Here is a 12,875-nt window from a genome sequence, read left to right on the forward strand (position 1 = left end):
CATAGACAAAGTGAAAATGTTGTATAGAGGGAATAGAAGTTATATTCAAGTACGATGTGGTTTGTCGGACTGGTTTGAAACAAAGAGAGGAGTGCAGCAGGGCAGCTCATTGTCACCACTTCTATTTATTATTGTGATGGATGTAGTAATGAAATCTATTAAAAGGGATGTGGCAACCCCACCACCCAGTGGTAAACCACTGCAATCAGTGACCCGAGTATTGGCGGAAAAACCATAACGTTTGAGGGGTATGGAGGAAATGCCTATTCCCAGTCCTGAACAACTAGGATGAATCACCTTCCCAGATCACATCTGGGATTGTAACTCCTGACCACGGTCAGAACATTGATCAATGATCAGACAATCAACTTATCATGGAGAGCCTTCTAATGAAAGAATCCACCAGCTTGGACATCCAACATTCTAGACCCAAGCAAAGACACCATTCGGATACGGTGGGTTGTCACATAGAAGATCATGGTGAGTCGGAGCACCTGAAAGCCCAACAGATGAACCACGGATACAGTCACAGACTTAAATTCAGTAAACCAGGAAAATTCTCTTTCTTTGCAACATTAAATATCAATTCACTAATGAAGGTTGGTAAGTAGAAACACTTAACTGATTTCATGGATCAGCACAAGATTCTAATCACAGCCCTACAAGAACTTCGGAATGCAGATCAGGGCCCATTTGAATCTGGGGGATATCGTCTTTACAAAGGACCTCCAGGAAAGAGAGTAATGAAAAATGTTCCCCAATTTGGAATGGGATTCCTGGTTCATACTAGCATATTAGATTCAGTGGAGGACTTATAATAGAACTCATCAAGAACTGCAACATTAACAATTAGAGTAGAGAACAAAATATCTACACTGATTAATGTCCATGCCCCAACAAATGAAAAAAACAGGACAAATAAAGAGGAAACTGAAATGTTTTGGGAGGAGCTTGACCAACTGATTTCAAATAGACCTGACGACCATGTTAAAATTATGCTTGGAGACTTCAACACGAAAATTGGACAAGAGAGAAAATTTCGCACAGTGGTAGGTAAATGGCCAGCACACAAATTGACAAATAGAAATGGTCAAAGATTAATTGAGCTTTGCACAGACGGTGGGCTTATTCTTGAAACCACAAGATTGAAGAGAAAACCACACAAATTAATGACCTGGAAATGCTCTAATGTTAAACTGGGTGAGTTTCAGATAGACCACGTAGCAAGAGATAAAAAATACCATAGAGAAATTTATAATGTCAAAGTCCTTCGTGGGGTGGACATCGATTCTGATCATTATATTTCAAAGATTAAAATCAAGTTAACCCCAAGAAAACATCACAAACCATCTAAATTCACTAGAAGGAGGAAATATGACCCCACTTACTTAATAAATAATGCTGTGTATACATAGAGATCCAGAACACCTCTAAGTGATAAACTGGAAACGATTATTGATAAACTAAAAAATATTGCTGAAGAAATTGCTCCTATGAAAAGGAGAAAGAAACATGCCTGGTGGAATGAGGAATGTGATATTGCAATACAGAAAAGACACAAAGCATGGCCAAATGACCAACAAAAGAAAACGGCACAATCTCGAGATGAACTAACTATCGCTAGAAGATAAACGGCCTAAGAACTTAGAAGAATCAAAAGAGACCATCAAAAAGAAAACCTAGCTAACATAGATGAATCATTCAAACAACATAAGACACAAGACTATTACAGGACATTTAAACAATATCAATCAGGGTATACTCCACCTACACTCATGATGAGAAATAAACAAGGACAACTAGCACACAATAATCAGGAAATGCCAAAATTCTAGCTGATCACTTCAAAGAATTACTAAATGCTGAAGACCCAAAAGAATACCTAGAATTTTCACCTGGTCAAAAATATAAAACATGCTTAGACAAGGTTATTCCACCAGATTTCCATGAGGTACTTCAAGTGATTAATTGGCTCAAGAATTATAAAGCTGCAGCAGAAAATCAAGTGGTTGCAGAGCTCTGGAAGAATGTAAATAACCAAACACTTCAAAACCTACACAAACACATCATAGACATATGGAACTCTGAAAAACTGCCTGCAGAATGGAATACAGCTATAATTCATCCAATACACAAAAAGGGGGATGGACAGGATCTAAATAATTACCGAGGGATCTCTCTACTTGATATCACATATAAGATCCTGTCTAGAATTATCCTCATGAGAATTCAAGAAAAGCTTGAACAAGAACTTGGAGAGTATCGGGGGGATTTCGACCTGGAAGAAGTTGTCCTGACCAAATCATTAGTCCTAAGTGGATTATGAACCATCAAAGAATGAGAAACAAAAAGCTAGTTATCACTTTTGTTGACTTCAATAAAGCATATGAGAGTTTTCGTCGTGAGTCATTACTTAAAATCCTTAAAGAATTTGGGTTACACCAGAAACTCATTAATCTTGTTGGTGTTACCCCCAAGAACACTAGAGCAAAAGTTAAATTCTGAGGAGAGTTGTTTGAATCATTTGAAATCCGGACTGGACTTCGACAGGGGGATGGTCTTTCACCAATACTGTTTAACTGTGCATTGGAGAAAGTTGTGCGAGAATGGTCTAAGAAATGTCAGCCAAACATCAAGATTGGCAAAAATATCAAACTCAATTGTCTAGCATTTGCAGATGACCTTGCACTACTTGCAAGTAGTGTGGAAGAGGCTAAACTCCAAATTGAAGAATTAGAACAAATAGCAGCCTACAAATCTCCTTTGAAAAGACAGAAATGAAGCCATCCTTCAAAGAGGAAACATCACCTATCACATTGACTAATAACAAACAAATTAAGGTTGTTAATAAATTTAAATATCTTGGAGAGATTATAACTTGGAACTTAAAAGAGAAAATATCAGTTGAAAATAGAATTACCAAATTAAAACAAGCACAACACATTACTTGGCCAACCTACAAGAAGAAATCTCTCTCAATAAATGCAAAATTTAAACACTACAACTCTGTTATTAAGCCTGAAGCAACCTATGCTAGTGAAACCTTATTCAATTTGAATACGAAATCAACCACAAATAAATTACAGAAAATTGATAGATGAATCATTAGAACAATTCTAAACAAAAAACACCCAAGTAGATGGACAATGGCAATTACTACCTAATGAAGTTGTATACCAGGAGACTGAGTCTATAACAGATACAATGCGGAAAAGGAGAGTTGCTCTTTTCTGTCACATATCATGACTACCAGAGACTAGGATACTCAAACATTTATTCAACTACTTTTGTAAAAGTAAAACTAAAAATTACTGGTTCAAAGAAGTCCAAGAAGATTTAAATGAATTAGGCTTGACAATTCAACAAATTGAAAACAGAGGAGAGAAGAGGATCCTGAGAAATAACAATGTGAGACTTAAACTGAAGACCTACACACGCAAACAGTACAACATAACTGATGAATAACGGGCAGCCAGGTCAGAGAGAATGAAACATTTCTGGGAACAAAAGAAGAAACATCAACCAAATTTGTAACCAATATTCATAAGACTTGACTGTATATAGATTGATTTCAGCACTCCAATGTGGGCATGAAATAAATTTAAAAAAAGGAAAGAACATGGAGATATCAAAGTCTTCACATTTGCAGATGATGTTGTGATCTGAAGTGACTCAGAAGAGGAACTGAGAGAGAGAATGCAAAGCTGGAATGAGGCGTTTAAGAAATATGGTTTAAACATCAGTAAGACCAAGGCGGTGGTGATGAAAGTGTATGGGGAAGGAGCAGAACCAATAGTCATGTTAAATGAAGACCAGCTGGATAGCATTCCAGTTTTCAAATACTTGGGTAGCATTCTATCAAATGAAAACCTAGCAAAACATGAGGTGAACACTCGAATCAATAAGGCTACACAATTTTACCACTAGGTAAGACACCTGCTGTGGGATGAGCAAACACCTATGAAAACAAAAATGACAGTGTACAAGTCCTATTATACACCAGTTCTTACATACAGTCTCGAAACCACAACACTGACCAATAGAGATAATTCCAAACTCCAGGCAGCTGAAATGAAATTCCTACGTACTATGATCCAGAAAATCAGGAAAGACAAGATTAGGAATGAGAAAATTAGAGAAGAAGTAGGAATAGATGATTCTATCCTCAGTAAGACTCAGACATCAAGACTGAAGTGGTTTGGTCACATGTAGAAGATGCCAGTTAACAGAACTGCAAGGAAGGAATTTGACAGAAAATTAGAAGGAAGATGACCTATGGGAAGGCCACGAAGGAAATGGATAGATTTAGTAAAGAACAATGTACTGCTGAGAGGTCATGATTGGGACAAGTTGGTAGAGGAGGAATGGTACAAGGACAGGATGAGATGGAGGAGGCTCATATACCACACCCGGGAAACTGGAGATGGTTTGGGATGATGATGATGATAATGTAACATAATAATTAAAAGCAGTTGCAAAGAAATTAATAGAAAATTTGCAGAAAATAACTTAAAATATTCCCATGCATGTAGTATAACACAATGGCTTGACTCAACTAGACCATATCAGGAAGAGATTCAAGATTGCCCCAATCACAGAGAAAATGCATGAATCACGTCTGCGATGGTATGGGCATGTACTCCGTAGCAGTGAAACCTCAGTTGCAAAGACTGCCCTTCAAATGAACATGGAGGATCGCCGACCTTGAGGGCGACCTCAAACATGCTGGTTGGGTAGGGTGAGAGATGACAAGCGGCTCACCAAACTCAGCCCTCAGGACGCTATGGATTGATTGAAGTGGAGGAAACATTGCAAGAAGGCAGACCCCACATAAATGGGAAAATGCAAAGATGATGATGATGATGTAGTATAACACAATTACAAAGTAGTCACTTAGAAATTCATCCAAAATTTGAAAAATATTCCATTACAAGTAATGTACTACAATAATAATTACAAGGCAATCACACAAAAATTCATACAAAACTTAAATATTTCCAATGCATTAATGCTACAACGTACAGTAAATTGAGCAGTACAGTGACTTACTACTAACTTAACATTGTAAATACAACACCATCACATACAAAATCACAGATAACTTTTATATTTCCAATGTCTTATCACTATGATTTACAGCAGATTGGGCTTAACATTTAAATAGGGCACCATCAGACAGAAATTTACATAAAATTTACAGGATAATGGGGATATTCTTGAAGCATTTTATATTTTTGGTTAAAGGCTCTAAGACTGCTGCAGGGAATGCATTACAATGCCCTGATTTACAAACAAATATTTACCATAGCTTTCTACAGTCTAACTTTTATTTTACACTAGTGATTGGTTCTACATGCATAACAGTGCTTTTCTAGGCGACTGTTCAACTCTCTCCAAGCTGGTTTATTAGTATAGGTATTGTACATGGCATGTAACTGTGCTCTTTTCCTTCTAACCTCTAAAAGAGTCTCCCACCCATGTTTTTCTATCATACTTGTCACACTACTTCAAGGATCGAAATCATTAAGCACGAGCCTTGCAGCCTTTTGCTGTAGCATCTCGAGTTCACTGATAAGCCCTGTTTGGGACAGGTCCCTAACAGTTGCTCCATATTTCAGGACTGATAAAAAGTGCAGCACCTTTGCCTGGTAATTCTACAGGGCGTTTATGGAGTCACCGGTTTCTGAATTTGAAAAATCGTAGCTCATCTATCTGACAGAATAAGTTGGCAAGCTTTGTTATGAGATGTTATCAGACACCGTAGAAATGGTTGTAGTGTTGTTATAAATATGCAGCTGTTGCTTTGAGATGTATAAGGTCAAGGAGGCAACAATGCATTTTACGTACGCACAACAGGTTACTTTATTGGAGGCTTATTTTTAGTGCAAAATTATGAGGGATGTGTGGAAAAATGTAGACATTGATTTCCTGGTGAACCCTTACCAGGTAAATCCTCTTTTTATGATCTTGTATGCAGGTTTCGTGACATGGGCTCCATGGATGATACGAAATAATGTGAGAGACCTAAATGAATTACTAACACTTTCCTTCATGATGTTCGGCAACACATTGAGAGATCTTCGCGGAAATCTGCAAGACGCTTGTCACAAGAACTTGGAGCATCAATTGGGTCCTCGCATAAAGCACTGAAAGTGGCAAAGGTACACTCGTATTCAGTCGAGGCTGTCCAGGAGCTGAAGCTGCCTGATTTGCAGAAATGTCGCCATTACTGTCAGTGGTTCATTACCTTCACATGAAAGGTAGCCATTCTGAACAATATGTTTTTCACAGATGAAGCATTAACTCCCAGAAAACCAGAATTAGGGTAATGAAAAACCTGCATGCCTTGCATGAAGTACCACTTCATTCTGAAAAATCGGCATATGGTGCGCAATATCGCACAATGAGAGGATTGTTGGACCTCTGTTTCTTGACACAACAGTTGACGGTGCAACAATTTGTGGCTTTATTGGAAGAGGATGAGCGCTATTGCTGGTTCCACCAAGATGGCGCCACTTATCATACAGTACTGTTAATGCGACCTTGGCGATATTGCAAGATTTTTTCGGTGATTGAGTAATCTCAAGGAATTTGTGGCCTCCTCATTCACTAGATTTAACCTCTGTAGACTTTTTGCGGGGGTATTTAAAAAATACAGAAATAAACTGCATTCCTTACATGAATTCAAAGAAGCAATTTCTAAATATATTGGAGAAATAATACCAGTAATTTTGAGAAAAGTGTACACAAAACATGTGTAAGCATGTAAATTTGTACCTGCAAGAAAATGGTGGTCACTTTCAACACCTCTTGTGAACTGGAACTGTGGGAACACAATATACAGGAAACGAGTTACTTTAGTGTTATGTCAGAATATTCATTACTCTTAACACTTCCAGAATACTTCCACTGGAGTTTAAAACATATTTTTCCTTCCTTGAAGGTATGTAAAACTATTGTGTGTAATCACTAGATTTGTTTGTATAATAAAACTTCAGAAAAAGTATTGTAAATATTGAGCCCGATGACTTTATGAACACTCTGTATATGAGCATCCTATTTTAGAACTCTTTTTACATGGATTCCAAGGTATTTGCATGAATCACTCTCCACAAAAGCAACTGATCCACGGCAGTATTGTAAGTCCTCTTGTTTATGTTCTTCCTTACTCTTATGAGACTGTATTTTTGTGAATTTATTTTAATTTTGTGATAGAGTTGCCCACTTATGAAGTATGTTTAGTCTGGTTTGTAATAACCTATTTATATCAGCATTTCAGATTTTTCTAGGTACAATCATCCATAAACAATCTGCAATAGCTTCAAATTTTGTTTGGCAGATCGTTGATAAACACCATAAATAGAAGTGGCCAACTAACACTATCCTGCACTACTCCTGACATTATGGACTGTAAAATTGTAAACTTTTATAATTAGGATAATTCCACCTAATCAATACTGCTTATTAAAAGTACACTGTATATATGCTTAAAAACACACAATTTGCAGTACCGGTTTTGATCTGTATCATTCTCAGCTGCATTAATAACATGGGTTAAAACAACATGTACAAAACATTTGACATTACTTAGTTTAAGAATGAGATTAAAAAGCAGGAGGAACAACATTAATAACAAGTTAAAGTCAATAATATTTAAATTGTGTCCATAGGTCCCTTATAGTAACTGTTACACCTATTGTAGTTCTGTCTTTTTTGTAGTTAAGATGTACTTAAAAGTCCAGGTGTCTTGCTAGTTGAACACTTCATATCTTATGTGATACCTATTCCGGTGAGGTGTAGGCTTGTCAAAATAATATGGTGCTGAGGTATGTTGCTTTTTGTGCTGGCAGGGCTGTCTTAAAGTCAAAATGAGTTTAAGCTGGCATTGAATAATCTTCAAATTTGCTTGTGGAGATTGATGTGTTCTTTTAGTAAAAGTTTTCTTGTTGTTTATTGTACATTTGGAGCAGGTGGAATCATCTATGAGATAGTAGTTGTAGATTTCTGTTGGGAAGGCCAGATGCTGTTGCCCTGCTGGAAGTACTTTGTGCATTTTATGAATGAAAATGATAAGCTACAATATTATAGAAACTTTGTTAAGTATTTGCTTCCCACTTTTCTCTTTGCATTACAATTGATATCATTGAGAGCACCACACAATATCTAGCTGGCATGCACAATATTAGCTGTTAGGGCTGTTTGGGGCACAATGTAGCAGCATTTGGTTCATAGCGTTCTGATTTTGAGCCCTTGACAAGACACAAAGAAGAATACAAACCATTTCTTGTTGAATATCTACATTGGATAGATGAAGTGAAAGTCCATGACCAGTGTACTGTGTGACAAAAGAATGCCAGCAGAACTATACGTCAGTGGTTAGACCCACAATGATGTAGAGTGCTAAGATATGGCCAAGGCTAGCCAGACACAATCAGCAAATACATGCTGCTGAAATTTAACTAATTAACTATGAATGCTTTCATTCCTCACCCGTAGGGCGGGCCGGGCCCCCTAGAGAGTGGCGCGCTCTCTTGGGCCAAGAGAGGTGAAGATAACTGAGTGATGCGATAAATGAAGAAGGTGGGTAAGCGATTTGACAGACTGAATGAGGGGGAAAAATTGGGTGTCTTGACTGCAGTGACAGGAAGAAGAGAGGGGTTGCTTGGGAGTGAAGTTTTAGAGCAGGGTACCAGGATGCAAATGGAGGGTTAGGAGGTGCAGCGACATTGTGATGTTGAGGATGGAAGATGTTAAGGCTCGTAAGATTTCAAGCATCGAAGGTGGATAGTGGATGTAACTAGGTGGGGGAAGGGGTGGACTGATGAATTGGCGAGGTTGAAAAGAAGTGGCTGGCCGGGTGCAACGATGAGAATTGTTGTTGGGATGGCGAACAGGTTGGGGTGGAGAGATGGAGGGTTCCACTTTATGGCGATGACGATAGATGTAAACTCCATTGTTAATTAGGTGTTGGGCATCGGCGGCGCTCGGGACGTGTAGACAAACCATTATAGGTTGGGCCATTTGCGTTCTTAATTCGGAAGACGCAACAAACTGGGACGCCTTCAGCTTGGAGGTGACGGAGAATGGCCCGTTCTGAGAGGGCAGGATCCACACCGCGGATCACACAGCTGGACATGGTGTGACAAGTTGAAGAAGGCTGCGTCAGCGATGGTGGTGCGGAGGCTGCTAGTTCATCGGCAGGTGGAGATAACGAAGGCGATGCTGTGTTTGTAGACCCTGATGATTCATCTGGTAGGTATTGATGCGGGGGTTGTTCAGAAATGGGGGAGGGATTGAGGGAAGTACTCATGAGTGGGGAAGGAAGGCAGGTGGCAACAGTTGTAATTGGAACAAAGGAAGAAAGAGGGGTGGATGTTGTGGTGGTCATAGTAACGACAGTGGTGATGGTGGTGGCGATAGGAGGGGAGAAAGGGAACAATAACGGTTGTTGGGATGACTGTGATGTAGTTATTGCATCGTCAACATACGGAAGAATTGGTTCCACTCGGTGGTGCTGGCCATTGAGGTAGACTCTGTTGGCGAGGATGCGTTTCGGTGGCCTGGCCTGTAGAGTTGAACAAAAACACAACATGTGGGAATGTTGTCTTGCAGTATTCGGGAGACACTGTCAGCTGCGATGCCTTTCCGTTGGAGTTGTGTTAGGATGGCGTGGTCTTGGAGAGCAGGATCAACGTCAAGGATCACACAGTTATCCATGATGTTGGGGAGGCCGACTTCTAACTTGGTGTCTGGCCAATATGCTTTATTGGGTCGGCTGGGTGCGATGTTAGAGTTGCGGCGTCACCCGGCCGAATCAAAAATAATTTGGGATGAGCTAAGGAGTATACAGTCCACTGTAGAGACACACTATGTTCGTCTGCTGAAATTTAGATGCTGCATTGGTCAATGGGTGTGACCATCAAAAATCATGTATGAGGGTCAATGGTTGTCACTGACATCACTGAGAATATGGATGCTGATCAAATAAAATGGCATGGTCACATCTAACAAAGAAATGAAAATCGCGTAATCCATCGAGTCTTTATAATGGAATAACCACCAGCTGATAAAAGAAGACCATGAGCTATGTGGAAAAGATCTTGCTAAGAACTGCTCATGAAACAAAATACTGTATTTCATGTTCACCAAGGGGAAATGTAATGGCAGTAGCACCAGACCTGTGTCTTAAATCCTTTCCGATAGAACAAATATGACCTAGGCCACCATTGCTCAAATGGTAAGAATATCCAACCTGAAACTGGAAGGTTGTGGTTTGGATTCCATTGGTGTCTGGTTGGCCATTTTTGTTGTGTATTTAATCTCTCTCTAACACAACACGAACTAATACTGTGTGTTGAATGTTAATTTTGAGTACAATACAGTCATAAAAATTGAATATTCACAATTTAAAAAATTCTTCACAACAGAGTAGTTTCAAACAAACCCTCTGGATACGAATACAAATCTATTAAATTCAAAATTCCAGAATCCATGTATGTACGAAAATATTCTCTAAATTTTATGCATTTTCTGATGAAGTGAAGTAGTTTAATCAGAATTGTTGTTTACAAACCATTATGTAAATGAGTAATGATGGTTTTAGAATTATCTTAATGGAAAATACTAAGTCCACAAAGAATTTAGAAATAGTGTAATATCTTCCTGGAGTTTTTTCCCAATTTATTAGGGTAGTCAATGGATGTGGATTTGGTTCTGTTTTACAACTGCATGCCCTTCCCGACGTCAACCCTACATGGAGGGATATATTCACTATTGTGTGTTTATGTCGTTGTGGGTTAGTGTGATATGTTTGCAACGAATGCAAACATCAGTCTTTGAGCCAGCGGAATAACCAGATCTGGTTAAAATCCCCGACCTGGCCAGGAATCAAACCTGCTAACCTCTGAATCAAAGGCATCAAAGCTGACCATTCAGGTAAGGAGCCAGACAAATAATTGAGGAGTGTCTGTTCATAAGATGCTATTTCCACTTCAGTAAAATATTCAGTTTTTCATCCACATGCATTGCAGTAGTTGAATACTATCAAATGCCATGACCAATTCAGAGCAGAAAGGTATAATTCCTTAAAAGTAGCACCATACCCAATCATGGGTATATTCTATGTGCCTTTTGTTATATGTTTTCTTGCATTTTTCCACAACTTTCATAGGGTGAAAACAGGACCTTTTGAACAGATATTCTTCAATTAGTATAACCGTAATTAATTACATTTACACTATATTGTCTTGTTCTGCGGTAATCTATACACACCTTGTATAAGTAAATTATTTATTCTTCCATAGAAAATACTGACTTACCTATCCTGTACTTGATGGAAAATCCACTATATACATCTGATGGGCTTGTTGTGAAAGTAACCAACATTATGTTTCCTTGAGACTGCAAAGGGGTTTGGTAACGTGCACCACTATACTTTGCTATTAGCCTGGCATTTGTATCAGGGCCATCATACACTGTCAGAAAATCTGCATCCCATTGTGTGTTAAAGATGTCAAAGTCCTAAAAAAAAGAAAATCATCAGTTATACAAAGATAAAACTTACACTTTCCAATATGTGTATCTTCTTTTCTTCCTGGATTTTTTCCCGGTTATCAAGGGTCAGCACTACAGTGCATATCCTTCCTGACACCTCCTGTATGTGGAGGGATGTATTCACCATTGCATATTTCTGTAATGTTGGTAGTGTTGTGTGTTATATGACGTTGTGTATTAAGACAAACAAAAACACCCAGCCCTTGAGCTAGAGTAATTAACTAAATGCAGTTAAAATCCTCAGCCCAGATGGGAATTGAACTCAGGGCCCCATGAACAAAATGTCATTAGTCTACAAAGGACCCAGACTTTACATAATTTGTATGACTGGGAATGTTGTCGTTTGAGTCATCAGTCCATAGACTGGTTTCATGCAGCCCTCCATGCCACCGTATTCTGTGCTAACCTTTTCATTTGTACATAACTGCTGCATCCTACATCTGCTTTAATCTGCTTGTCATATTCATACCTTGGTCTACCCCTACCGTTCTTACTGCCTACACTTCCTTCGAAACCCAACTGCTCAAGTCCTGGGTGTCTCAAGATGTGTCCTACCAATCTATCTCTTTTTCTGGTCAAATTTAGCCAAATCGATCTCCTCTCACCAATTCAGTTCATTATCTCTTCATTCGTGATTCGGTCTGTCCATCTCACCTTCAGCATTCTTCTGTAACACCAAATTTTAAATGCTTCTATCCCTCTTTCATTCTGAGCTAGTTATCATCCATGTTTCACTTCCATATAATGCCATGCTCCTGACGGAAGTCTTCAAAAATGTCTTTCTAATTCTTATATCAATATTCGAAGTGAGCAAATTTCTTTTCGTAAGAAAGGCCTTCTTTGCTTGTGTTACTCTGCATTTTATGTCCTCCCTACTTCAGCCATCATTAATTATTTTACTACCCAAGTAACAATATTCATTTATTTCCTTTAAAACTTCATTTCCTAATCTAATATTTCCTGCATTACCTGCATCATCCATTGATTCTTAGTTGATGTTTCCTTTCTTCCTAACATTTCGTCAGCAGCCCTAGAGACTTCATTCTTCACAACTGTCTATTTTTCCTCTATTGTGTTTCCTTCATCCTTTTCATTTAGTCCTTGTGCAACATGATCCTTGAAACAGTCCCTCACACATTTTTGATTCAACTTGTCTAGATCTTATCTCCTTGAATTCCTTCCTTTCTTCAATTTTATCAGCTTCGGATGGCATTTCATGAACAACAAGTTGTGGTCAGAGTCCACGTCTGCTCCTGGGAAAGTTTTGCAATCCAACGCCTGGTTTCCAAATCTCGGCCTAATCATAAAGGAATCTATTTGAT

General features: G+C 38.6%; 1 protein-coding gene across 2 annotated transcripts in view; it reads right to left on the reverse strand.

Annotated features, from left to right (window-relative positions):
* LOC136876466 (uncharacterized) overlaps positions 1-12,875 on the reverse strand; it is a 468,653-nt gene that overhangs the window by 273,905 nt on the left and 181,873 nt on the right. For both annotated transcript variants that reach the window (XR_011018471.1, XM_068228445.1), the window contains exon 7: positions 11,319-11,520. Coding sequence is in view for 1 of the 2 variants with exons in the window: in XM_068228445.1 (XP_068084546.1) it covers positions 11,319-11,520 (202 nt within the window). In the remaining variant the exon portion in view is untranslated. The remainder of the gene's footprint in view (positions 1-11,318; positions 11,521-12,875) is intronic.

The sequence above is a fragment of the Anabrus simplex genome, chromosome 6 (genome assembly GCF_040414725.1).
Source record: "Anabrus simplex isolate iqAnaSimp1 chromosome 6, ASM4041472v1, whole genome shotgun sequence".
In the NCBI taxonomy this organism is placed as follows: domain Eukaryota; kingdom Metazoa; phylum Arthropoda; class Insecta; order Orthoptera; family Tettigoniidae; genus Anabrus; species Anabrus simplex.